Source organism: Taudactylus pleione, unplaced genomic scaffold (genome assembly GCF_031769625.1).
Source record: "Taudactylus pleione unplaced genomic scaffold, aTauple2 ptg000518l, whole genome shotgun sequence".
Classification (NCBI taxonomy): Eukaryota; Metazoa; Chordata; class Amphibia; order Anura; family Myobatrachidae; genus Taudactylus; species Taudactylus pleione.
In genome coordinates, this window is record NW_028284920.1 from 12,639,515 (window position 1) to 12,665,787 (window position 26,273).

Here is a 26,273-nt window from a genome sequence, read left to right on the forward strand (position 1 = left end):
GCACCTTTTAACAGATGGTCTTAATCACAGGTTCTCAAACTCGGTCCTCAGGTCCCCAAACAGTGCATGTTTTCCAGGTCTCCACACAGAATTGCGAGTGAAATAATTAGCTCCAACTGTGGATCTTTTAAAATGTGTCAGTGAGTAATGAGTACACCTGTGCAACTTCTGGGTGACCTGGAAAACATGAACTGTGTGGGGTCCTGAGGACCATGTTTGAGAACCACTGGACTAAATAGATGGGAAGCAAAGAGGGTGTAATGGTTAGTATTGCTGCCTCACAGCACTGAGGTCTTGGGTTCAATTCCCACCACAGCCTTAACTGTGTGGGGTTTGTATATTCTCCCTATGCCTGCATGGGTTTTCACCCACATTCCAATGAAAATATGACAGGTTAATTGACTCCCAATGAAAATTAACCCTAGTGTGTACATGTGGTAGGGAATATTGTAAGCTCCACTGGGGTAGGAACTGATATGTCCCTGTTTAGCACTGCGTAATATGTGTGCGTTACATACACTATTTAGACAAGTGATTGGACAGCCCGGCGCAAGCGAAATGCGTACCATGCATAAAAAGTTCCAAGTGACCACTAATGTGGCGGTTTTGACAACAACACTTGGTAGGGAGGCCCATACACTTGCAGATCTATGGAAACAACTGTTTTTATCAGGACGACAATGCAATGCCACATGTCATGTTTTCAGGGCAATGCTGGACTGGTATACAGAAAATTCGGTAACCCGGATGGACTGGCCAGCTCAGAGGCCCTGATTCAGCAGCAATCGCAATTACGTATGGAGATCGAGTGATTGTTAGCCATTGCGCATGAGTATGCATCACACTGCGCGTGCGCGGCGATCGCCTGCGATCTCACACGCAGACAGGAATCCATTGCAGAGTGAGTGACAAGCCGTGAGCGTTTGGCGGTGGTGACGGGGGAGTGGTTGCAGAAACATAGGCGTGCCTGTCCGTTTGAACGCCATTGCATGGGCGTGCATATATTAGCCACTGCAATCGCCTACGCAGCTTGAGTACTCACTGCGTGGGACAAGACTTGCAATTTTTGCGACGGGACAGAGCTGCTGTAATTGTGCGTGAGGGGCCGATGTGCTTCGATGGTACCGATGTATACGCAGGACGGCAAGGTATTACAGATGTGAGAAGGCAGTAGTAGGTGTCTCTATGCTGGCTGAGCAGTGGCAGGCATTTGCATATATTCGCAGCTGCATTGCGTGTGATTTTGCAATTGCGATACGTGCTGAATCAGGCCCAAAGTCCATATTTTAACCCCACTGCGAACCTCTGAGACTAATTGGAGTGACGGATGCGTTCTAGGCCGACTCGACCTTCTTCAGTGTCAGTTGGTCACTGTACACAAGGCAGAATGGTGAAACATATATACCGCCTGCTGGTGTCCAGGAACTTGTGGTCAGTTTACCAAGAATGGTGTCTGCAGTAATCACTGCATGTGGTGGACCTATCTTGTACAAACGTCAATAAAATCTCATTGATCTATTTGCTGTCATTGTCCAATAACTTTTGTCTACATAGTGTAGATACTTGGTAATAAATTATCTTACAGGTTAGAAGGAATCTGTCATTTTTCACTAGAGTGAGTGAAAGGGAGTTTCCCAATTGTTCATTGTACACTGCCATATAGATCCCAGCTCTTACCCGCTGAGCCACAGCTAAGGGTTTGTATTTTCTCAAGGGTCTCTTCAGCACAAAGGGCCATTACATACAAATAAATTATGTACATAAACCAAACCATTCTGATGGTATTAAGGACCTGATTCTGAATTGGACACATCTGCGGGCACTCTTAAGTACGGCTGCAGCTGCCTTATGCCAAAACGCATATCTGCCCATCTTTGCCAATTATCAATGCAGGTGGCTGGACTGGCCACTGTTTCTCTGCCTGCACCCATCATCATTAGTATCAGAACTTGCACCCACTCCATGCAAACGCGTCCGCACGCTGCGAGCAAGCACAGAAGTCGGTTTAGACTCCCACAACACTCCCCGTAGGGCAGATCAGTTCCGTGCATTCACATGGTTCCTGCTCATTTACTGTCCAGAAATGCCCATTTCACAGTAGTCTGTCCAACTCCATCTGTACAGGAATGCAGGGTCCAGCACGTGGCACTCGGTGAGGACATTCTACCAGGCGTTCGCAGTTTGCTGATATCAACTAGATTCATCCGCATTTCCACTGATCCAGAATCAGGCTCTCCATAGCAATATATTAAATGTAAACCCGCTTTCCCAGCCACCCATGAGAATTTCAGCTGTGAAAGCACCACGTGCACTGCTCTTACAGCTGAAGCACAGCAGAGTAACAGGGAAGCCATGTGTCCCCAATTAGCATCGCTAAGGGCAGTTTCATACCTGCAGAACACGGATCATTTTCTTTATTCAAAAACTGTGGCTTTCTAAAACATCCATCTGTTACTTCTCTAATGCAAGGTGGGAACCAGCGGCTCACCAACTCTATCCAATAACCAGTACTCTCTGTAAAGTAGGGCACACACTATGTGATTATCAGGCTCAATAACTGGATAGTGTGTATCAGGGCTGTATTGGCCATCTGGCCCTTCTGGCAAATGCCAGAAGGGCCAATGGCCTCATGGCCGGCTGAAGGAGGACGGAAGTGTCCCTGCCCTCCACCCCCCGCTGCTGGATTCACTATGTGAGCTCAGGCGGAAGGGGTGGCGGCAGTGATGGGCCGGTGCGCTCTGCCCGGCTGGGAAAAGACGGGGCGTGCCGCGAGGCCAGGCCCCCGTAACACGTCCCTTTGAAACTTAACCATGCCCCCTTTGCGAGCATGCGCTCACAGGGCGAACTACCAGGGCTGATCTACAGCCCCAGTCCGTCCCTGGTGTGTATGCAGGAGTGTTAGAAGCCAAAAAATGACTTCAAACGCTACTGCAACGAAGAGGTCGTGATAGCGCGCACTGAGAAATTGCTCAGATCTAACATGCACCACGAGGCATTATAACAATAGATTCTGCATGTTTATTTTATATCATCTTCCTGAATTATGGTGTGGTATCCTTTGTACATCTATGTACATAGGGTTTTTGATGAAGTGTCCCTTGTATACTCGTGTGCACATAATGTGCTTATTATATCTTATTATTGTCAGATAGGAGGGAACTCCTTATAGCTGAATATGAGCATTATGATCCCAAATCTCTGCATATTGTATATTGTATATTGTAATTTACGTAGTCCTGTCTATACCAACCCCTATATCCCTTAGGTCCGATTTAATTATATTACACCTCTCTTCTTTTAAAATCATTGAGAAAACTTTGGATCAGGTGTAATAAATCCAATGTATAAATAGTAGCATTAACCACTACGTACTGTGTTTGCTAAATCTCTTATGAATGATTACAGTGCAATTAGGTTATGCCATTAACTTCATGTATACAAATGTCTCCGTTTTGATCGTTTTTACCTTCTTCCTGCATAACAGGATGAAATATGTTTAAGAATCTATGTCCCTCCGCTCTTTTTCCCTAGCAATTCTATTCCCTTTTCTCCTTATCTCTAGTCCTACTTTAATTGGACAGTGAAGCTGTCCATCATTTGTACATAGGCCTATGGTTGGCTGAAAGTCCGCTTAAGAAAGGGGTTCCCCAGGCATGCGTCACTCTGATGTGATCAAGCCCCGCCCCCGGCGTAACGTACGTCATCTTATTCGAGTCAAGGCAGGCTGCTGGAGCAGAGAGGCACCAGCCCGTGTGACAGCGTGATAGGATATCCCCGCAGCTGCTGCCAAATCTGCATGAGACGGACAGGTATCCCCCAGGGGAAGCCGCGTGGAAGGACAATCCCACTGCCGCTGCCGTCTCCTCCTAAGCCTGTGCCCTCTGTGCGCGTGTATAGTCACCTCTCCCCCATGGAGTAGCAGCACACTTTAAGAATTCCCTCATGCAATCTGCATCAAGATAAGTAATACATCCATGCAGACACACTCACTGTATGCCCCATTCTCTAAGTTAGAGCACGCTGTCATCTGCTGTCTGACGACATATGCACCTCTCAACAGCATTATCAGTGTACTATATTTAGGATAGCATTTGGGCAAAGTGGTTATGGACATTTATAAATTGTCTATCATGGTACATTAATTGGGATTATCACATATATGATATACAGATGTGTTAACAGGACAGTGGGGAATGTTTCCTTCTTAAACATTATTGGAAGGAGTAATTATAACCCACCGCAGTGGTGTGATCTGGTTAGAATTTATCAGTTTGACTACCACAGTGATCTGCCTCATTTTTTATGACTCTGTGTATATATATGATTTCATACAGCCATGCTTTTATTCCAATTGTTATGTTTTCCTGTACATTTGATTTAAACTGCTCATGTTCTGTGAAAGTGGTAGAATTTGCTGCAGCCGTGTGTGCAGGAATTTTTCCTAACAACTATTCACATGTCAGGAATAGTGACTCATTGTATATGTGATGCACAGCTGTGTGTGTATGTATATCTCAATTATATGCACGTATGCTCTGTGATCGGAGCTTGATTTGAGATAATTATAATCTGTTGTTTAGATGTATTACATCTCCTGATATGTATTGCTGAACCGTGAGTGACATTTATCACTTGCTGCTGCTTGTGGTGTGATATTATTCTTGTCAGACAAAATTATTGCTATTTCAGTGGTGCGCTATTTAATAGCACAGAGGGATTACTCTATTTTCATGTCGCTTAATTAAGCTTTTTGAATCTATAAGAGGGTAATTAATTTTTTTCCCTATATGAGCTGGCTCCCTTAACCTTAAGGTTTAAATATTAGATATATGTTGTATGTATGTATGTCCGTTTTTTAATATAGTATTACTAAAATAAGGTAAATTATACAGTTATATTTTAACCATCTTTATTTCTAAATGAGTGCCCCCAATAAAAAGTATTCTTTCTTCTTTGGTCTTAAATTGCTCAGTGTGTAAGAGTACAAATGCGCACTGTGCGATAATCACTTCGTCGGATCAGAGTGTTTATCAGATCAGTGTCCTTTACTGCTGCATCTCAGTGCTGCCTGTAATGAGGGAATGTCTTTTACTGCTGCATCTCAGTGCTGCCTGTAATGAGGGAATGTCCTTTACTGCTGCATCTCAGTGCCGCCTGTAATGAGGGAATGTCCTTTACTGCTGCCTGTAATGAGGGAATGTCCTTTACTGCTGCATCTCAGTGCTGCCTGTAATGAGGGAATGTCCTTTACTGCTGCCTGTAATGAGGGAATGTCCTTTACTGCTGCATCTCAGTGCTGCCTGTAATGAGGGAATGTCCTTTACTGCTACATCTCAGTGCTGCCTGTAATGAGGGAATGTCCTTTACTGCTGCATCTCAGTGCTGCCTGTAATGAGGGAATGTCCTTTACTGCTGCATCTCAGTGCTGCCTGTAATGAGGGAATGTCCTTTACTGCTGCATCTCAGTGCTGCCTGTAATGAGGGAATGTCCTTTACTGCTGCCTGTAATGAGGGAATGTCCTTTACTGCTGCATCTCAGTGCTGCCTGTAATGAGGGAATGTCCTTTACTGCTGCCTGTAATGAGGGAATGTCCTTTACTGCTACATCTCAGTGCTGCCTGTAATGAGGGAATGTCCTTTACTGCTGCATCTCAGTGCTGCCTGTAATGAGGGAATGTCCTTTACTGCTGCATCTCAGTGCTGCCTGTAATGAGGGAATGTCTTTTACTGCTGCCTGTAATGAGGGAATGTTCTGTTCTGCAGTTTATCTGTTGTGTATTTTGTTTGCCCAAAGTCCAACATACCAGTATACCCATGAGATACCATGACAGCTTCTGACATCACATATAATGGGTCACATATATTACAATACATTCTCATCATGAGTCATCTAACATTTGTCTTCTAGTCTAAGTGTCCATGAATCATCATTTAATCTACCGAGGCCCATCATGTAGGTCTGCTTAATGTTACGATAATCTGTAATGCATTTTTTTATGTAAATTGGAGCCATTAAGCTTTTTATGCTGGCAAAGGTCTAAAAAAAACCTTAATCCAACCACATAAAACCATTCCTCTGCCCACCACCTCTCAGTCATTCATCTCCTACATTAACCTTACATAAATAATTGTGTTCTATCTAATTACTGAATTGTTTCTAACCATAGACTCAAGATTGCAGCAATGAGCTATAGAAATGGGTGATTTATAAAGAACTGAATAAGACATACTGAACATATACAATTATTTTATTGCAAAACTATATAGATACTAAAAGATTTGTCGCAAGTTACTGAGTTTTGCACTCGACATCCCCCTCAGTGTTAGTCTTCATTGATTTCAGTTCCTTTTGTAATTCTTCCTCCACAGCGAGAATCTCCTTTGGTTTTTGATACTATGTATAAAAAGATGGCACAAAGTGTTAAGTTTAAACAATGCAACAAACAAAAACGACAGAGATTATCTTTACTACAGCTCTAAGCAGTCAGTCATTGTTTCAAAACACAACAGAAAAGGTCAGTTTTGATTTTGGATCATTGGAAATCTGCAGGACAAACGTCATTTTGTCATCTAGCAACACAAAAGCACGTTTTTATGTGTAGAAAAATACAGAACCAGCACAACATCGCAAGTTCTGCAGATATCTGCATTTATTTCAGAATGGTTATAGTCCTTGTGCGTCACAAAAGGGTTTATTTACCATGTAGTGGCTTGTAAAAGTCGCCTCTTCCCGGCGCGTTTAAGCAAATTTAAAAGGGCAATTTTTTTAATAGCAAAATATGGAGTGTTTAGTACTAAAAGTATTGCCCTTTTAAATTTTCAGGCTTAAACATTCCAGGAAATGGCAAGTAAATCCTGATATGTTGAAATAAACAGAGAAATCTAGGGAACTTGTGATGGGGTGCCAGAACTTTATTCAAGGACAATGTTGGAGTGGTAGCACCACCTAAGTATACTTATATAAGGACTGCCAGATGGATTATATTGTGCTAGGACTGATTTTATGGGTAAGGACAGGTGTGTGACTAAGTGACTGCAACTGGAGAGAGCTAGATTTTATATCTAATGAGAGAAGCTGGGTGTATCAGGACAATCCATACTACATTAGTGCACATGATTATAAGCCCAGATGCAAAATTTAAATCATCCCAATGCATTTCCAGGGGTGGAAAGTGAGCATTTAGGAAAGTGGTCTCAGATCGGTATGCATAAAGAGTTTAGGCAGAAGATAGAAAGGTTGCAATTAATTAAGCGACAGCAAAAGTGATAGCAGACAGAGCCTTGGGGCATTATTTATCACACCGACAGATATATTGGCCGATCAATTGATTGGCCAATATATCTGCTGCCCGTCAGCAAGTGTGTTCACACGATATGTCTGTGAACTGTGTCGTTCAGAAATATCACATTGGCTTTGCTGCACAGCCAATGGATAGATGATATGTCTGCAGACATATCTGTCCATCGGCAAGTGTGTACGGGTCAACGGCCGACCACCCGTACACACACAGCGCCAGCTGCGGGGAGGGGGGCGGGACTCGCCCACCGGGTCCCGCACCCCGGCGGCCGGGACAAGCAGGTGATGGCCGTTCAGTGTGTATGAACGACTATCATCTGCAGATATATCTGTTAGGTGTGTACCCACCACTAGTTTTGTCAAATTGTTGATTTTCGGTGATATTGCCCAGTACGATTTAAAATGGCAATTTATTAGAGGCAGAACGTATCGCGACTATGACTTAATAAAATTGCTATTTTAAACACCAAATCGAAAATCTGCAGTTTTATAAAGCTGATGCTTAGTAAATGTATCCACATTACTTATACAGCAGTCTTCTGCATGGTACAGTTAAAAATTAAATATATATATATTACAAAGAATTTGCAGTTTCTAAGTGACTTACAGTAATAATTAAGGTGTTATTCGCATGGGCAAAACTTAGAGCACTTTCGTTCAGGTCAAGCTGACATCGATCCAGGTCAGGAATAGAGAACTTTTTAAAATACCTGTAACACAGAACAGACAGGAGTGAGGTGCAGACACAGACCCACTGTGTGACAAGCCAGACTAAAAAGAAGTAGCATAGTAATAATGGAAGACAGATCTGTACTACACCAGCGTGTACTAAATGCGTACACAAATCTCTGCCAGTGACTAGCCGGTCCCTCACACTGCTGGTATCAGACGTGGAGGCAGATATTTTAGACAGCTGATAGGTCTGTGATTTCTCACAGCGAGAGGATGGGGGAGAATAGAGGTGTGGCAGGGATTTGTATATATATAGCGAGACAATATTACAGAGAGCACATAATACAATAGGAATATAAAGCAAACTGATGTCACATATATAAAGAACTATAAGGTGTGTATGTTTTCTGAAATAGAAATCATCATTCACAACTAATTATACAATCTATGGGCTATTATTATGTATTGATATGCAGTATGTAAAATGGTCCATTCTACCATAGCATGAGTTCTCAACCTCTACCATTCCCAGTTTCTATGTAAGCAGTAATGCAAATGTGTATCTGTGAGTTTATAATATATATATTTGTAAGCTCTCATGAGCAGGGCCCTCATCCCTCACGTGCTTCTCCTTCACCTACTTATACTATCGTGTACTCCTAACTCCCCAATTGTCACCTAACACCCGGTTGCTCATGTCCGGCTGTTCGTGTTATGCAGCTAGGTTTATAATCCTTGTCCTGCATGGTTTTGTACCACTAATAACATTTTTTCGTGTGTGCTCATTTATGTACTGTGTGAGGCGCTGCGGAACCTCTGTGGCGCCATAAAAATAAAGGATAATAATAATAACAGGTCATGTTTTGAGGATTTCCTTTATCAAGCTCTGGTTCATTCTACCCTAGCATGGGTTCACAACCATTCCCAACAAGTCATGTTTCAAGGATTTCTGTCTGTGGAAGCAGATGGCATAATTACTGACGCAGCAAAGTAGATGAACTCACTTGTACTTGACTAAAGAAATCATGGCCTGCTGGTGGTACCTGAGGACTGGAGTTGAGAACCCCTGTACTATAGGGTTGGCTTGATGCTCTAATCCTGTTCTCACAGAAGCAGTTCAAGGTCCATGGTTGACAATCAGAATAAAGCATGTACCTGAGCCAATGGCTTATACCTGCACTGAAGACAATTTGTGCACCAAGGATCTATGAACTAAATAGTGTTCTTGTATAGTTGCAGAAACCCAGAGCCAAACCAATACAAGTGAATAAGGGCAGAGTACAAATGCTAATGCTGGCTGCACACTTATTGTAGTGATCCAATCTATAGCTATCTAGTATACACACACACGTATGACCATCTCTGTCCTGACTCCGTATATACGTACCATGACTGCAGTCACAGACTAATAGGTGCTCATTCTGCCTGAAGCTGAGCGACATCTGCTCAGTAGGACCCGTACCTACAGCAAGCCCCGCGGAATGAGCTTTATACACACAAAATATAACAACACTTGTGTGGCCAGGCAATTGTAACATTACCTTATAAACAGAACTATGAAGCAGTAATTTTACCATTAAGTGGGATACTTAAATTATATGCACCTATTTAGCCTCACTTTATGATAAAATATGCACTCATGCCTCTAAATAACGTTATGTGCAAAGCCAGGCCCCCCAAACCAGAAGCTACATGATACAAATGTATACATCAGCGTTACCAAATTTAGATTTAGTGACAAATGCATGAAAGAAAGGAGACTGGGTGCAGAATGTGCTGCTCTCTGACAGAGATTAAAGTCTTCTGTGATGTAGCTGCTTTTGGTATTTGGCAAAGGTGGCAGACGTGGATAATAAGGAAGATGTCAAAGGTTAAACAGCAGAGATTAGATGAACACAAAGACATGTTAAAGAAGTGTTAACTCCTCAGTGATAGATAAAAAGACTATACAAAGCAGGAAACTTTGCTTGGGACAGGGAGGAACGGAGCACGTAATCCAATGAATGAGTGTTCCTTACTAAATAATATATCTCATACATTGTTAAACTGATAACGTGCAGCACACTGGCGGCGCCGAGACACGCAGACAGCTTCGTAGGCAACCAGCCGGTGTTAGACTTGTTTTATTTTTCTTTTAAAACATGTTCTAGCAAGCATTAGTAGGACAAACGGATAATGGTAGAGCCTTGAGAATAGTCTTATGAAACAGATACTTGTAGTGACTAGCCTGATACACAGCAAAGTGCGATGGCTAGTATATATACTAGCCACGCATACGGGAAGATGTATCTTTTAATAAAGGAGATTTGGATTAGCTACGTAATAACCATCACAAATATTGATCACAATTATTAAGGGAGTGAAGGTAAAACTAAACGTGAAAATTCACTAATAAGGGCTGTAGGTCACCATAACAGAGTAACAGATTAAATACTGATGGGGCAGAAAGTTAGCACTACGTATGGTGTCACGGCCATTCGGACACTTGTCCACAGTGGCATTTGTCATACAGTATAAGCAGCACGTTTCTCCGCTGCAAAATGCATGGATTTCTGTACTGACTGTGGGCCTGACTTAGAGCTGTACGCTATTGCCACCTCAGCTCCGATCCTGTACCCAGCTGCTCTGCCAAAACATGCAAATGCTGCGGGCGTCGGGGATTGCATTGAGACGCCCACTGGCGGCATCGCAAATCCAGTGTATATATCTTCACAAGAAATTCTAGCCAAAGTGTGGCAGATACATTCTAAGGAACACATAACTAGTATTCTGCATGGCTCCCCTAAGAGCTTCACTATAATGTGGGAACAGTGGACCTCACATTTTATCGTCCCCCAGGAATTGTCCTGATATCTTGCAAGATCCCCTTTTACACTTTGGAGGGTAAATTTAGTAAAGGTCGATTTAGATTGATTTTGATAGGATTTCAATTGATCTAAATCAGTTTTGTGTTTCTGGGGCTAAATCGCATTTACTAACACTTAAAAAACTAAATAAAAACATACATTCAGTGTCGGACTGGGACATGAAGGGCCCACCGGGGATATGCTTAAGGAGTGTGGCCAGCCATCAGAGGGGGTGTGGCCAGTCACCACAGATGCTTGGCTAACCAGTAGGCAAATCTTTGTGTAGTTTTTATAGGTAGGAACCAAGAACCCATGTTGATAAGTGTTACTACTCCACCAGGTCACTGATTATCTAATAGAGTACCAATGTATGATTTGAGATCTGGAATCTGACACCTAGAGGAGGTGGGTGGGCCCTCAGGTAGTGGGGCCCACCGGGGATTTCCACTTTACCCCTGTGGGCTAGTCCAATCCTGCATACATTGGAAGCCACTATGGGGTTTATGTATCAAGCAGTAAAAAGTGTGGAAAAGTGGACCAGTGGAGAAGTTGCCCATAGCAACCAATCAGCTCCTACCTAATATTTTATAGACTACTTGATAAATGCTTCTTCAAAGCTGATTGGTTGTATGGGCAACTTCTCCACTGCTCCACGCTTTTCACTGCTTGATACATAAACCCCTAGGTCTTCCAGAGAATACGAACTACATGACTCAGGTTGCTCTCAGCATGAAAATCCTTATTAAGGAATGGGTACATAAACATGTTCAGCATGTGTCATGTAAGGAGAAATGTATTACATCTTCTAAAGAGTGGAGAAATGGGCAAATAGAGATGTTGCCCATAGCAACCAATCAGCTTCTAGCTGGCATTTATCAAGTACATCCTATAAAATGACAGTTACAAGCGGATTGGTTGCTATGGGAAACTTCTCCACTCTTTCAAAGGTTTAATACATCTCCCCCAAAGGATTTGTATAAACCTGTTGTTCTTTTCAAACAGATAACAATAACGCCCCATGTCTAAGCGGGACCCGTGGCCAGATGGTTGTTCAGTGTGTATGAACAACTATCATCTGCAGATATAGCTTTAGTTATTATTTACACAGATTTTTATTTTATTTTCAATTTTTAATAATTTCTAACTTAACCCAGGCATAAGCAATAGTGCAGTGAGGATCACTGCTGGTGTTGTGCATATTTATCAAGATGTAGATGAAATGACAGGGTGTTAATATGACATATATCTTAGCAGGATTGATGAAATACATTGGTGGAGCAGCTCACTGCCAGTTATGTGGGATCCACTACGAGAGCGCCCTCTATTGAGCTCAACTGAAGTCTACATAATGATCCTGCAGTGAATAAAAGTTGTAGCTAGACAAATGTAAAGACATGTTTTATGTGACAATGGATCATCATTCTGGACGATACGAGTACTTAAACAATCACGCAGCAACACAGGAAAATAAAATTAGCTTCGTCCTAAAAAGACAAAGGAGATAATTGCACAGGGTTTGCTTGGAGCTTGTGCACATATTTACACTGAAATTAATGCAAAATGATATCAATCAAGTAAAATATTTCAAAAACAAACACAAAGAGAATGGATAATAGGGGCTGTTTCTAAGGGGAACAGATATGCGGCTGCGTCTATTGGCCCGTCTGCGACTTTATGCAAATGCCGCTACATAACCCTTCCATGGTGTACATCCGTGCGCCCACTGTCAGCGCCCATAGACACTAAAATACAGATCGGTGCGTTTTTAGAGGCACTATTGGTCGCACCATTGAAACTTGCACCAGTCCCATGGTAGAAGCAGTTTCTTCATCCGTGTATGGCCTCCTATGTGAGTGGCTGAGCATCCGTGCAGGCAACCACTTTCACCGACAAAGCCGCAACACTCCCATCAGACGTGCGCTAAGCCACCGCCCAAAACTTGTCCATGACATTTCTGTTACCATCCGTCTTGCCCACAAAAGCACCTTTGTGCATACACTCTGTGTGACACATGTACCATGGGAGTTTTAGGGATTTTTGCACACGTGCAACAGCAAAAATAAATAAATAAATCAACTGCTGAACTATGGCATAGCCTGTGGCTCTGCATCAGGCCCATACTATCTATGGGGGGTAAATCTACAGACAACTGCCCCATAATGGTAATGTCTGCCCAGGAAAAGAAAATGATTCATTATACATACAGATGTGTTCTCATACACCTAGCCTCAATACGCCACACAGCGTGACTTGCCTGGTATGCTGCTAGCACCGGGCGTCTTTTATTGACGAAAAGGCATCAAAGTCACAACGTGATGGGACTAGGACGCACCCGCAGACTGTGCTGATTGATAGGATATGTGACACTTGTATATCTGTGTGCACGAGTCTGTATATGAAGCACAAAGGAACGTGGAAGCTGCGGCCGCTACATTGTAGCACTTCGTATGCAGATTCAGAGACTCGGGAGCACACATATATACAAGTGTCACATATCAAATCAATCAGCACAGTTTGCGGGTGCGTCCTAGTCCCATCACATTGCATCTTAGATGCATTTTCAGCAAAAAAAGATGCCTAGCAGCGTCTCACGGGATCTGGCGCACAGAGAGGGGCTTTTTGGCACGGCTGCAGCAAAGATGTGTAAAGACATATCCGTATAAGGCTCCTGTACAAATATTTGATATCAATAACATTTGGATTCTCTGCTTATAAAACGTTTGGATCTGCCATGTGCACAATAAAAACTGCATTGAAGAATAGAGATGGACATTCTTATCATTTTGACAAAAATGCTGATATTGCTGCCTGTGCAATCACTGTACAACTGTAACTGGCCAATAAAGTCTAAGAATGACTAGTAAGAGTTTCTCCTTGGTTTATTTCTTCGATTTGCTATTACATTATTGATCATTTCTACTTCAGTGTCCATAGGGGTCCACAGGGTGACCTTGGGGTATAGCTGGATCCTGGATCCTCGGGCACCACGGAGTTAAAGCTTTCAGCTGCTCCCAGGATGCACTTGGGTCCAACCTCCCCTATACCCCGCCCCGTGCTACAGGCACCTCAGTTTAAGATGGTGCCCGGCCGGAGTCGGGTCACCCTGCGGGGGGGGGGCTGCAGGAGCAGCCCCTACAGCTTTTTATTTTAACTTAGTAAAATTTTTTTTTACTACAGTTTTTCTACAGAGCGGCAGCGCTGGGCTGTCTGTACAGACGCCCACGCTGCCGCTCCTTCTCCCTGCTGGCGCTGCGACGCCAGCACTGAACTGGGGATCGCGGCGGGGGAAGCCAGAGTCTGTACTAGCCGGACTCTGGTTTCCCCCGGGACTGCTGCCGGAAGACGCCGGGGAGATTAAGGTAAGCCGCGCACCTCTGATTAGCGGCGGTGCACGGGTTCCTTGTAAATGCAGTCCCATGCCCCCGGTCTAGGGGACAGACCGGGGGCGCTAGCGGTGGCGGCGGGCCCCCCCTCCAGCGGAGGCATACCCCGCCAGACCACTAGACCACCAGGGTAAATTATGCGGCAAGCGGGATGCCGGCAACCCGGGGGTTAAATATGCTAGCCAGGGGAGGAAGCCTTCCCTGTCTAGCAAAGAGTATAGAATTGTTTTACTGCGCTATGCACTGTTGGATTTACAAATTTAGAAAACTCTATATAAGGTTTGCTGTCTGTTTAATTAAACAGGAGGCTTGAATAAAATGAAATAAATCTACTTTAATACAATGGTCCACAGATAGACACTAATAATCAAATGTACATATATAAAATCAAACAGAATGAATCAATCATATAGTAGCAAGAATCAAATGGCTCTCTAGCTTAAGTGCATTGCTAGGAGAAAGTAACTGTATCACTGAGATTCTACAGCATAACGTTCTAATGTTCAGCTCCTACACCAATGGCTACAAATGTAGCAATTAGTTTCCAATGGTGAGGCAGCTCACTTGCACTGCTTAGATTGCAATCACTACTGGCGTCCCAGTGTGAAATGCAGTCACGCTGGAGGATAAACGGGTAAGTAATGACAGTTGGAGTATCTCACCCCTGGAAATCCGTGATCACAATAATATCCGTCCCAGCTCAGCCCGTCTGGACGTTGTAATTCCGCGGCTGGATGAAGCCGGATGCCGTACAGCCAGGGACAGATGCTGCTGATAAAACGGTGGCTGTGTGTCAGCTGGCGGTGAGCCCGGCCGGAGACAGGAGCTGCTGGTGAAGCGGTGGCTGTGTGTCAGCTGGCGGTGAGCTCAGCCGAAGACAGGTGCTGCTGGTGGAGCGGTAGCTGTGTGTCTACCGCTCCACCAGCAGCACCTGTCTTCGGCTGAGCTCACCGCCAGCTGACACACAGCCACCGCTTCACCAGCAGCTCCTGTCTCCGGCCGGGCTCACCGCCAGCTGACACACAGCCACCGTTTTATCAGCAGCATCTGTCCCTGGCTGTACGGCATCCGGCTTCATCCAGCCGCGGAATTACAACGTCCAGACGGGCTGAGCTGGGACGGATATTATTGTGATCACGGATTTCCAGGGGTGAGATACTCCAACTGTCATTACTTACCCGTTTATCCTCCAGCGTGACTGCATTTCACACTGGGACGCCAGTAGTGATTGCAATCTAAGCAGTGCAAGTGAGCTGCCTCACCATTGGAAACTAATTGCTACATTTGTAGCCATTGGTGTAGGAGCTGAACATTAGAACGTTATGCTGTAGAATCTCAGTGATACAGTTACTTTCTCCTAGCAATGCACTTAAGCTAGAGAGCCATTTGATTCTTGCTACTATATGATTGATTCATTCTGTTTGATTTTATATATGTACATTTGATTATTAGTGTCTATCTGTGGACCATTGTATTAAAGTAGATTTATTTCATTTTATTCAAGCCTCCTGTTTAATTAAACAGACAGCAAACCTTATATAGAGTTTTCTAAATTTGTAAATCCAACAGTGCATAGCGCAGTAAAACAATTCTATACTCTTTTCTGATTTTGTGGAGACTTCTGTCTCCAGGTTTTTGACCAAACCTGTATTACTTGCAGCTGGCACTGATTACAACCAAACAATTTTTGTATTGAGCGCCGGGGTATTTGCAGCTTTGACTGCAAATAGTTTTTTTCCTTTCATTGTTCCCTGTCTAGCGGCTCCTCCCCTCAGCTCAGCGCGCCTTTCAGCACGGAGTCTGGCGTCGCTGAGCTGCAGCTACTCGGCCACTCCTCCTCTGAGGTCTCCAGCGGCCATTTTCTTACTGGCAGCGCAGATCTTCAGGGAGCACGCGGACCGGTCCCCTTGTGTACCTCTCCCCCGACAAGGACAGTGTACACAGCACTATAGCCCTCCCAGATACTGAATCTGGGAGGTTGATTGTAGTGGAAAGGTGCAGTGAGTATATCTTCCTGCATGGTATGTGACTTTTGCTAGTGCTGCCTGTCTGTGTCTTTTTTCTACTTACTGTCAGCCTATACCTATCCCTTTCCTTCTCCTACAAGCCCTACAGGTGTGCGGGGGAAGGGCGTTTCTACAGACCTCGCCTATATAAATCACGTATTTGTGAGTTCCGTCACATACAGTTGTGTGCTACACAGTACCATATTGTGGGCTGTTGTTCAGCACACTGGTGAGTGCGCACGTTTTCTTCCTAAGTCATGTCTGAGGAGGAGATTGAGCACTCCGGGGCTCCGGTATTGTTCTCCTGCAGGCGCTGTTCTGCAGGAGTGGATAGGGAGGATTTGTCACAGGACGGCCTGTGCGGACGGTGCCAGGCGCTCCCTGGTATGTCTAAACCTCCCATGTCGCAGGAGCCACCATGGGCGATGTTTTCCCAGGTGCTGGTGTCCATCGCGGACCGTCTGTCGGTCCCGACTGCCGCCCCTACTAGGGCGTTGCCCCTGCCTGCCATCCCCCATTCCCCGGGTGTCCCAAAATGATTGCAGACTCCCCCGGGGTCTCAGCCTGTTGGTCCCTATGCGGGGTTGCCAATGTATATTCAGTCCACCCCTGTGGCACAGCAGGCTGTGGTGCCGTTTCAGGCTCCTGTGGCAGCTCCTCCACCCTGGGTGGATGCGCTTTCCCACACTGTCCAAGATTTGGCGGCAGCATCTTCGGCTTTTCAGTCGATGTTGCGCAGTGACGTGTCCTCCAGGGCGTCTAAACGCTCAGTCATGGCGCAGGCTGCGCATCTTTCGGATTCTGAGGGGTCCTCGGATGATGGTGAGGTGCAGGATGACTCAGCCTCAGATGCCTCAGTCCAGGAGGTAGACACTAAGTCTTCCATCAATGTGCGGGCTCTGGTTAAGGCGGTGCGGGCCATTCTTCTGATTGAGGATGAGGCACCCGCTCCCAAGTCGAGGTATCCTAGTTTTAAAAAAGCTAAGGTTACTTCTGCAGCGTTTCCCTTGTCTGATCAGTTGACTGATCACATGGCGGTGGCCTGGCAGACACCCAGTAAGCGTTTCCTGCCACAGAAACGCTTGGCGTCCAATTATCCATTCCCGGAAGCGCATTGTAAGAAATGGGAAACTCCGCCTGCAGTCGATTCCCATGTAACACGCCTCATCAGGAGTGCTACTTTGCCATTGCCGTCTATATCCTCGCTGAAGGATCCTACGGACAGGAAGGTGGAGACTTGTCTAAAGTCTATTTATTCTCTCTCAGGGGCTGTAGCCCGGCCGTCCATGGCCATCTCCTGGGTGGCCAAGGCCATTGAGGGGTGGGCCAACGCCTTGGAGGACACGTTTACGGATGAAGCTCCGGACGTCCAGAGGGCGTTGTTAGGACAGATGAGAGATGCCGCCTCCTACATTGGAGAAGCATCGTTGGATGCTAGCCTGTTGACCTCTAGGGTTTCGGCGGCAGCAATGTCTGCTCGTAGATCCTTGTGGTTGCGGTCTTGGAGAGCAGACGCGTCTTCAAAGAAAGGCTTGGAGGCCTTACCTTTTAATGGAGAATTACTATTTGGTCCGGACCTGGACAAAATAGTAGATACTAAGGCAAAATCCAAGTCAGCCTTCCTCCCTTCAGCTACTACACCTGCTAAGGTCCGGAGCTCGGCCTTTCGTTCCTTTCGGGTTCAGGGAAAGGCAAAGGGTCAGTCCTTCCCGAGGCAGTCCGCACCCAAGACCGCCTCAAAGCCAAAGAAGCAAGCCTGGAGTGCTAGGCGCCCTTCTTCCAAGCAAGAAGATAAGCCTTCTGCGTGATGGGACGGGCCTCCCTCTGGGGGACCCCAGAGTGGGAGGCCGACTTCTTCAATTCGCCCAGTGCTGGCACAAAACCACCACGGATGCCTGGGTGCGAGAAGTGGTCTCCCAGGGGTACGCCCTGTCTTTTCGGCACAGGCCGCCTGGCCAGTTTTTTTGCACAAGTCCTTCTCAGGACAAAACCAAGGCCTTGCAGGTTCAGGAAGCCATAGAGGCCTTGCTGACGGCGGGGGTCATTATACCCGTGCCACAGTCTCAACGTGGGATGGGGTATTACTCTACGCTGTTTCTGGTGCAGAAACCCAATGGCTCTCATCGCCCCATCCTCAATTTGAAGTCCCTGAACAGGTTTCTCAGGGTTCCCAAATTCAGGATGGAAACTTTGCGTTCCATCATTCTGGCGATGGAACCAGGGGACTATATGGTCTCCCTGGATATCCAGGACGCCTACCTCCATGTGCCTATAGCAACATCGCACCAACGGTTTCTGCGGTTTGCTATTCTCCACAACCACTACCAATTCAGGGCTCTACCCTTTGGTCTCTCCACGGCACCAAGGGTATTTACCAAGGTGATGGCGGTCATGGCGGCTCATCTTCGGAGCCAGGGAATACGGTTGCTACCGTATCTAGACGACCTCCTCTTGCTGGCAAGCTCCCCGGAGGTACTGATCCAGCATCTCCACCTGACGGTCGCTTGTCTACAGGCGCACGGCTGGTTGATCAACTGGAAGAAGTCCTCCCTCATCCCATCACAGCGGATGGTTCATTTGGGGGCCCTGCTGGACTCTCGTCAGCAACGGATTTTTCTGACTCCAGAGAAGGTCTCCTCCTTACAGCTGCGGATCCACAGTTGTCTGAGCAGTGGCAGAGTGTCGGTGCACTCAGCGATGAGAGTTTTGGGGTCCATGGTGTCGGCATTCGACATGGTGGAGTTTGCCCAGTTCCATTCCAGGCCCCTGCAGGGGCTGATTCTTTCGGAATGGAACGGATTGCCACACAGGATCCGCTCTCAGATGCTGGTGTTGTCCTCGGAGGTGCGTCTGTCCCTAGCCTGGTGGCTGCAGACGGCTCATCTCCTAGAGGGGCACCCCTTTTGGATCCCGGAATGGGTTCTTCTCACGACAGATGCCAGTCTCTGGGGTTGGGGGACGGTGACAGGCTCCTTGTCACTTCAGGGTCGTTGGTCGGCGGAGGAAGCGCTTCTTCCCATCAACATCCTGGAACTGCGGGCAGTATACAGAGCCCTGCAGTTGTCCGGCACCGCTCTTCACGGAAGGGCCGTTCAGGTGCAGTCAGACAACGCCACCACGGTGGCGTACATCAATCACCAGGGAGGGACTCGCAGTCGAGCTGCGATGTCGGAGGTGTCCCGCGTCCTGGCTTGGGCGGAGCGCTATCTTCCAGCTCTCTCGGCAGTTTTCATCCCAGGAGTCCTCAATTGGGAGGCAGACTTCCTCAGCCGTTACGACGTGCATCCCGGGGAATGGTCGCTTCATCCAGAGGTATTCCAACTACTCGTGGACAAGTGGGGGCTGCCAGAGCTGGACCTGATGGCGTCCCGTCACAATCACAAGCTGCCTGTGTACGGGTCAAGGACAAGGGACGCAGGCGCAAGTCTGATAGACGCGCTGTCGGTGAAATGGCTGTTTCAACTGGCTTACTTGTTCCCTCCGATATCTCTGCTGCCTCGGGTCCTGCGCAAGTTCAAACAGGACGGAGGCACACTGATCCTGGTGGCCCCAGCGTGGCCCAGAAGGCCATGGTACTCCGATCTGCGGAGCCTGTCCATCGATGCTCCGTACCTCCTACCTCAACGGCGGGACCTGTTGTCTCAGGGGCCCTGTCTACACCCGGATCTGGGTCGACTATCTTTGACGGCGTGGCTCTTGAGACAGCCGTCCTGAGGTCTCGGGGCTTTTCTAGCTCCGTTATTACCACCATGCTGAGGGCGCGCAAGCCTGCTTCCGCGAGGATCTATCACAGAGTGTGGCACACTTTCTTTCAGTGGTACGAGGCCAGAAACTATGATCCCCAGGTGTTCCGGGTTTCTCGTATTCTGGCTTTCCTTCAGTCGGGTTTGGACTTAGGATTACGTCTTTCTTCACTGAAGGTGCACGTGTCTGCTCTGTCGGTGTGGTTCCAGCGCAGGATCGCTGCTATGCCGGACATACACACCTTTTTCCAGGGAGTTTTGAGAATCCAGCCTCCCTTTGTGCCACCTGTGGCCCCGTGGGATTTGGCGGTGGTTCTTCGGGCCTTAAAGGGTCCGCCTTTTGAGCCCTTGGAGTCAGTGGAGCTCAAGTGGCTAACTTTTAAAACTGTTTTCCTCTTGGCAATTGCTTCTGCCAGGAGGGTTTCAGATTTGGGGGCTCTTTCTTGTCGTCCCCCTTTTCTGATTTTTCATCAGGACAGAGCGGTGCTTCGCACTCGTCCTGAGTTCCTGCCTAAGGTGGTTTCCAGGTTCCACATTAATCAGGAAATTGTTGTACCAGCCTTTCAGTCGCCTGATCTTTCGGCTGGGGAGGCTTCCTTAGACGTTGTCCGTGCACTCCAGGTTTATGTGGACCGGACTAGTTCTGTGAGGAAGTCGGATTCTTTGTTTATCCTCTTTGGTTTTCACAAGAGGGGTTGGCCTGCCAACAAACAGACTCTAGCCCGTTGGCTTCGTTCTGTTATTATTGAGGCTTATATGCAGGAGGGTTTACCTGTTCCAGCCTCTGTTAAGGCTCATTCCACTCGGTCTGTGGGCCCTTCTTGGGCTGGTAGCCGTGGCGCCTCTGCTGTTCAGCTCTGTAAGGCGGCCACCTGGTCTTCCATTCAGACCTTTTTGAGGTTCTATGCGTTTGACACCTTTGCCTCTCAGGATGCATCCTTTGGGCGCCGGGTTCTCCTATCAGCACAGGAGCGTCCCCGCCCTTAGTTGGACTGCTTTGGGACATCCCCAAGGTCACCCTGTGGACCCCTATGGACCCTGAAGTAGAAAACAAGAGATATGGTAAGAACTTACCTTTGTTATCTCTGTTTCTACGAAGTCCATAGGGTCCACAGGGCACCCGCCCTGACGCACCTGGCTTCATATGGGCTCTGTGACTGGTCACCGGTTTTCCGTCTCCCATTTCTGTGAGTATGGTTCTTGTGTGTTCCAGTCTTCCTTATCTCTGTTTCGTCTCCTCCTCCGGCCTGGGCTGCTTACCAACTGAGGTGCCTGTGGCTCGGGGGCGGGGTATAGGGGAGGTTGGACCCAAGTGCATCCTGGGAGCAGCTGAAAGCTTTAACTCCGTGGTGCCCGAGGATCCAGGATCCAGCTATACCCAAAGGTCACCCTGTGGACCCTATGGACTTCGTAGAAACAGAGATAAAGGTAAGTTCTTACCATATCTCTTGTTTTTTTAATAATTCACAGCAGTCCCTGCTTTTAAGAGGAGCTTACTATGCATATTCCCTACCACATGGAAATACACAATAGGGTTCATTTTCAACATAAACCAACGGCCCTTTCCATAATACAGTAAGTCTTTGGAGCGTGGGGGTAAACCCAAGGAGGAAGGGAGGGGGGGGGGGGGAGGGTTCTCGGGATGGGGGGGGGGGACTTAGGGTTAGGCAAGCACCCCCCCTGGGAGACCCAGGTTTAGGCTGCAGGGCAGGGGGGGGGGGGGTTAGGTTTAGGCACTTACAGGGGGGGTTAGGCACTTAAGGGGGAGGTTAGGGTTAGGGTTGGGCACCCCTAAGGGAGGGTTAGTAAATATAGAATATACTTACCCGTCAGGATCTTCACTGCCGGTGTTCCAGCATCGGGGTTCGAACCGCCGGACGTACGTCCGGTGGTGTTTCATACCGATCCCTGTTAAATATCCCTAGTTCTGGAAGGGCAGAAAGACTTCTACGTATACATTTGTGAATGCTACTTGTAGCTTTTTATATAGAGATTTACATTTTGGGTTTAGTGGCTCTTAGAGTAAACATTTTATAAACAAAATAAATCTTGAATAACAACTTTCTGAATGCAATACTATGCTTCCTCTGTAGCACAGAGACTACAGCTGGTCATTAATGTGCAGTAATTCTATCCAGTCATGCTATATATGATGACCACTTTCTGTGCAACAATATCATATCATACCGGCTTAAGCATCCACTCAGTGACATTGAGCACAGTAGAGTATCTGGAAGGCATAAAGTAATGTACCTACTTACTTTTTGTTGGTTGTCCGTACAATACAGTAACGCTCAGTCTTGTCTACAGTGATACTATATACATCCTTCGGGTAAGGCAGATTACGAATTCTCCATTGAAAACTGGTTTTGGTATCTTTACGCATAAAGATCGGCTGAAGAAAAAAATAAAATGTTTAAGCAAAACATCCAAACTGGTTGACTAATAAACAATTAGCACTTATTATTATTTTTTAACCTTCGGCAATTCAATAAAGCCCGTTTTATCCACCCGAAAAATGACCCGTTTTCGGCCAAATACACATAGGATGTGTAATAAGTTCATGGACCTATGTGTTTTTGCCGCCGGCCTCCAGGTAACAGGGTCCTTATCAGGGATTTTTATTCAGAGCCGGCTGAGCTCCCAGAAAAAAAAAATCCCCGATATGGGCTTGCAGCGGCCGTGCTTCAGGGCTAATTGAATAGCCCCCGGGGGGGTCAATTAGCCCTCTGTACATTACCATGACTAATTGAATCCCCCCCCTTAGAATCCTTTCACTTACTGAATTACATCAGAGTTTATTATACATATATATCTATATGCCATTATCAAATAGTTATTCACAGCTTGGTGAGCACTGTCAAATTATCATCAATTAATTAAAAGGTTTATTATGTCCAATCACTGTGCCATGTTCCATAGTGTACTTGCCGGCTGCAGACCATGTAAATAGCCATTTGAGTGGTACCGATATTCATTAGAATACAGCTGTTTAATTTCCATGCATCTCATGAATATATGGCCATGAAGTGCCTTAGCAACAGTAGAGGATCCAACAATACACCAGTGTAGCTCTCAATGGGATATCTTCAAGTTAGGAAAAGTATTGGGCAAACATTATACTCAGGACTCGGTGAGCGCGTATGTTATGTCCATATTACTAGCGCATACAGACTACTATAGCTGATTACTATGAGAGTGTTGTTTTGCACTTCTTGATAAACTGTGCTCTATTCAGTGGCAGATTATACAACTTTCAAACATACTATTTAGGATTCTCATCTGTATCCCAAATGATACTTTACAGCATTATCTGACTTCTAAGAAATAACATGTTGTTTATTGTGTGCAGTTATAGTTTGTATTCACATCATTAGTACTCACATTGGAACTGCTTTCCTTTAAGAAATCCGTCTGTAGAACTCCAATGACAGGCAGAGGTGTCTCTCCTACCTCAATCTCCCATTGACCATAAGCTCCCAGTGCAGACCTCTGTCTCCATTTACGAACTATAAAAAAAAATATAACAGTACCATGATATTAACTATGTGCTGAATGTATGAAACGAAAGGAGGTGTGTTTGAAACGTCTTCCATCAACAGTTAATACTCAGTGCTGCTGTTGATGTTTAGTTTGCCAGGATCTTGACTATCCCATTTCCTACACATGGACACACAAGGGTTGTTGGAGATGTAATATTCTAATGGGGTTGGGTATATTTTGTTAACGTTCATCGTGTCAACATGCTTGGCATGTCGACATTCGCCATGTCTACAGTTATGACAGGTCTTCAACAAAACGTTTCTGGTGGTCCAGCGGTGACTTACCTTGTTCAGGGTCCGGCGGCTCCAGCGGTGTATTCCGGGTCTGTTGACGTGATGATGACTTCTGGCTGTGATATAGTGGCTCCGGTGGTGAGTAACGCTCCTAACACTAATCTTAAACCTAAGCCTACCCTCTCTCAGCCTAACCCTCTCCTTCCCCTAGTGCCTATCCTTAACCCTCCACTCCCTTCAGAATGTCAACATTTCACACGTTGACACTCTGAATATGTCAACATGTTCAATGCTGGCATTTCAACAATGTCGACATAACTGTAAAACATTGTGGTGTTGACTGCATTCCCGTTCTAACGCCGCGTGCACACTAGACGATATGCTCCATGAGCTATCGTCTAGTGTTTCCCCTGCAGTGCCGGGCTAAATGTCGTTAACGACTTTGAGCACACACTTAACGATATTGTTCAGTGCCGGCACCCTCCCTGATCCCTGATCATGCACAACCTGACGATATAGTCAGGTTGGCCTGCATGTTCAGGCAATGAACGACATCTACCACGACCCGTGGGAGCGCGCATCGTTGGTCTTTGACTGGGTAGACACTGGACGCGATGAACGATAACGATACAGTTATCGTTCCAATCGTCCAACTTATCGTCTAGTGTGTACGCGGCTTTATGTTCGAACACTTTATATTCGGATCATCCATGTGTACCTAGTATTGAAATGCAATGGGCGTTCGCAAAAGACAAAATCTATGAGCAGAAACAAGTTAATTCAATATAACATTAACATAATGCAAATTCTTACTGAAGTATTTCCAAAGTTAAAAGTTATTCAAATGAGAACAATAATACATATTTTTTTATTCATGTGATATTAATTGAGCTGTTGTTTTTCATGGCTGACAAACACCCCAAACAGGTGTGTATTGCCTAGATTCTCTGATTCACTCAGCCCACATCTACTTATTCCACTGTAGGAAGCGTTATGACATTTGTCTTAGCAATACCCTTTATGTACATGGTCATTTGACACTAGAGAAGAGTAGGGCTCTCTAAGTAGATTGCGACAGACAGTGAACATAACTGATTTACAGAAGCAAATATAGGAGCAGAGACTGGAGAAAATAGTGTAAGTGCTTCTTTTTTCCAGCCCTTTTCCAACATCCACCCCTGTATAGCTCCTATATACACAGGCAGGAGATGTGGTCTATGTGTGTATAACCATCTCTCATCCATGGATCAGATGGATATAGAAATGGTCGCATGCATATGACCTAAGATTGTCACTTTAAGAATTTTCTAAAAACGCTTGCTAAGGGCGATGATATTTATAAAATGCAGCATGTTAGCTGCAAGCTTATACCATGTTTTATGGTTGTACTAAAAAAAAAGGAGATTTATGTGCTTTCCTGTTAAATCCTTTTCTTCGATTCCATAGGGGACACAGGCTTTACGCTGGGTATAGGTTGGTGGGTAGGAGTCTGGGAACCAGTTATCTTGTTCACCACAGCCCAGGGTCTCCCCTCCCCCTATACCCCACCCCCACCCTAGGCACCTAGTTGGCAAGTCTAAGGCAAGGAGCGAGAAGGAGGAGAAGGAAGACCGGCACGCACTCAGGTCTAATACACAGCAAATGTGAACAGGAGACCCGGAAGCAGAGCAAAGCCCCGAAAGCCAGGTGCGTCAGGGTGGGCGCCCTGTGTCCCCTATGGAATTGAAGAAAATAATTTAACAGGTAAGCACATAAATCTCCTTTTCTTCTTACTCCATAGGGGACACAGGTTACTCCACACAGGTTACTTTTCTTCTTACTCCATAGGGGACGCTCCTGGGCTGCGCTGAAAACTCTTCACCCAAAAGCCGCATCAGGGGAGGCAAAGGCGTCAAAGGAATAAAATTTCAAAAACGTATTGGAAGAGGACCACATGGCCGCCTTACACAGCTGCTCTGCAGAAGCACCACGTCGCACTGCCCACAAAGTTCCCACTGACCGGGTGGAAAAGCAGTCACCACGGATTTGGCTGGAATATCCGCCACAGCATAAGCGTGGCGAATGGTCAAACATATCCATCTGGCTAGCGACTGCTTAATAGCTGGCCAGCCACGTTTGTGAAAGTCATACAGAACAAAGAGCATCTGTCCTATGCAAATCTTTTGTCCTGTCCACATAAATTCGGAGAGCCCGCACGACATCGAAGAAGAACCATAACCTCCTGATTGATATGGAACCTGGAAACAACTTTAGGAAGGTAGCCTAGTCACGTTCGAAGGACAGCTCTGTCCTGGTGAAAAGTGAAAAATTAGAAACAGAGAGGGACAGGACAATGCGCTCAAGTCCGACACCCGCCAGGCAGAAGCTATGGCAAGAAGGAAAACAGGTAAGTTCCAGGTAAGTCAACGAATGTCCACTGTGTCTAAAGGCTCAAAAAGGTGAAGACTGATGGGCCCTAAGGACCAAAGACAAATTCCAAGGAGCCACCGGCGGAACAAATTGCTGTACAAAGAGGCTGTACGTGAAGGACACCCTAAAGAAAAGTCCAAA

At 46.1% G+C, this 26,273-nt stretch overlaps 1 protein-coding gene across 1 annotated transcript in view; it reads right to left on the reverse strand.

Moving 5' to 3' along the window:
- Positions 1-6,241: 6,241 nt before the first annotated feature.
- DPCD (deleted in primary ciliary dyskinesia homolog (mouse)) overlaps positions 6,242-26,273 on the reverse strand; it is a 31,710-nt gene continuing 11,678 nt past the window's right edge. The window contains exons 3-6 of the mRNA XM_088450532.1: positions 23,332-23,456; positions 22,209-22,342; positions 7,905-8,007; positions 6,242-6,394 (exon numbers count right to left, since the gene is read on the reverse strand). Of these exons, the coding sequence (XP_088306658.1) occupies positions 6,290-6,394; positions 7,905-8,007; positions 22,209-22,342; positions 23,332-23,456 (467 nt within the window). The 3' untranslated portion in view covers positions 6,242-6,289. The remainder of the gene's footprint in view (positions 6,395-7,904; positions 8,008-22,208; positions 22,343-23,331; positions 23,457-26,273) is intronic.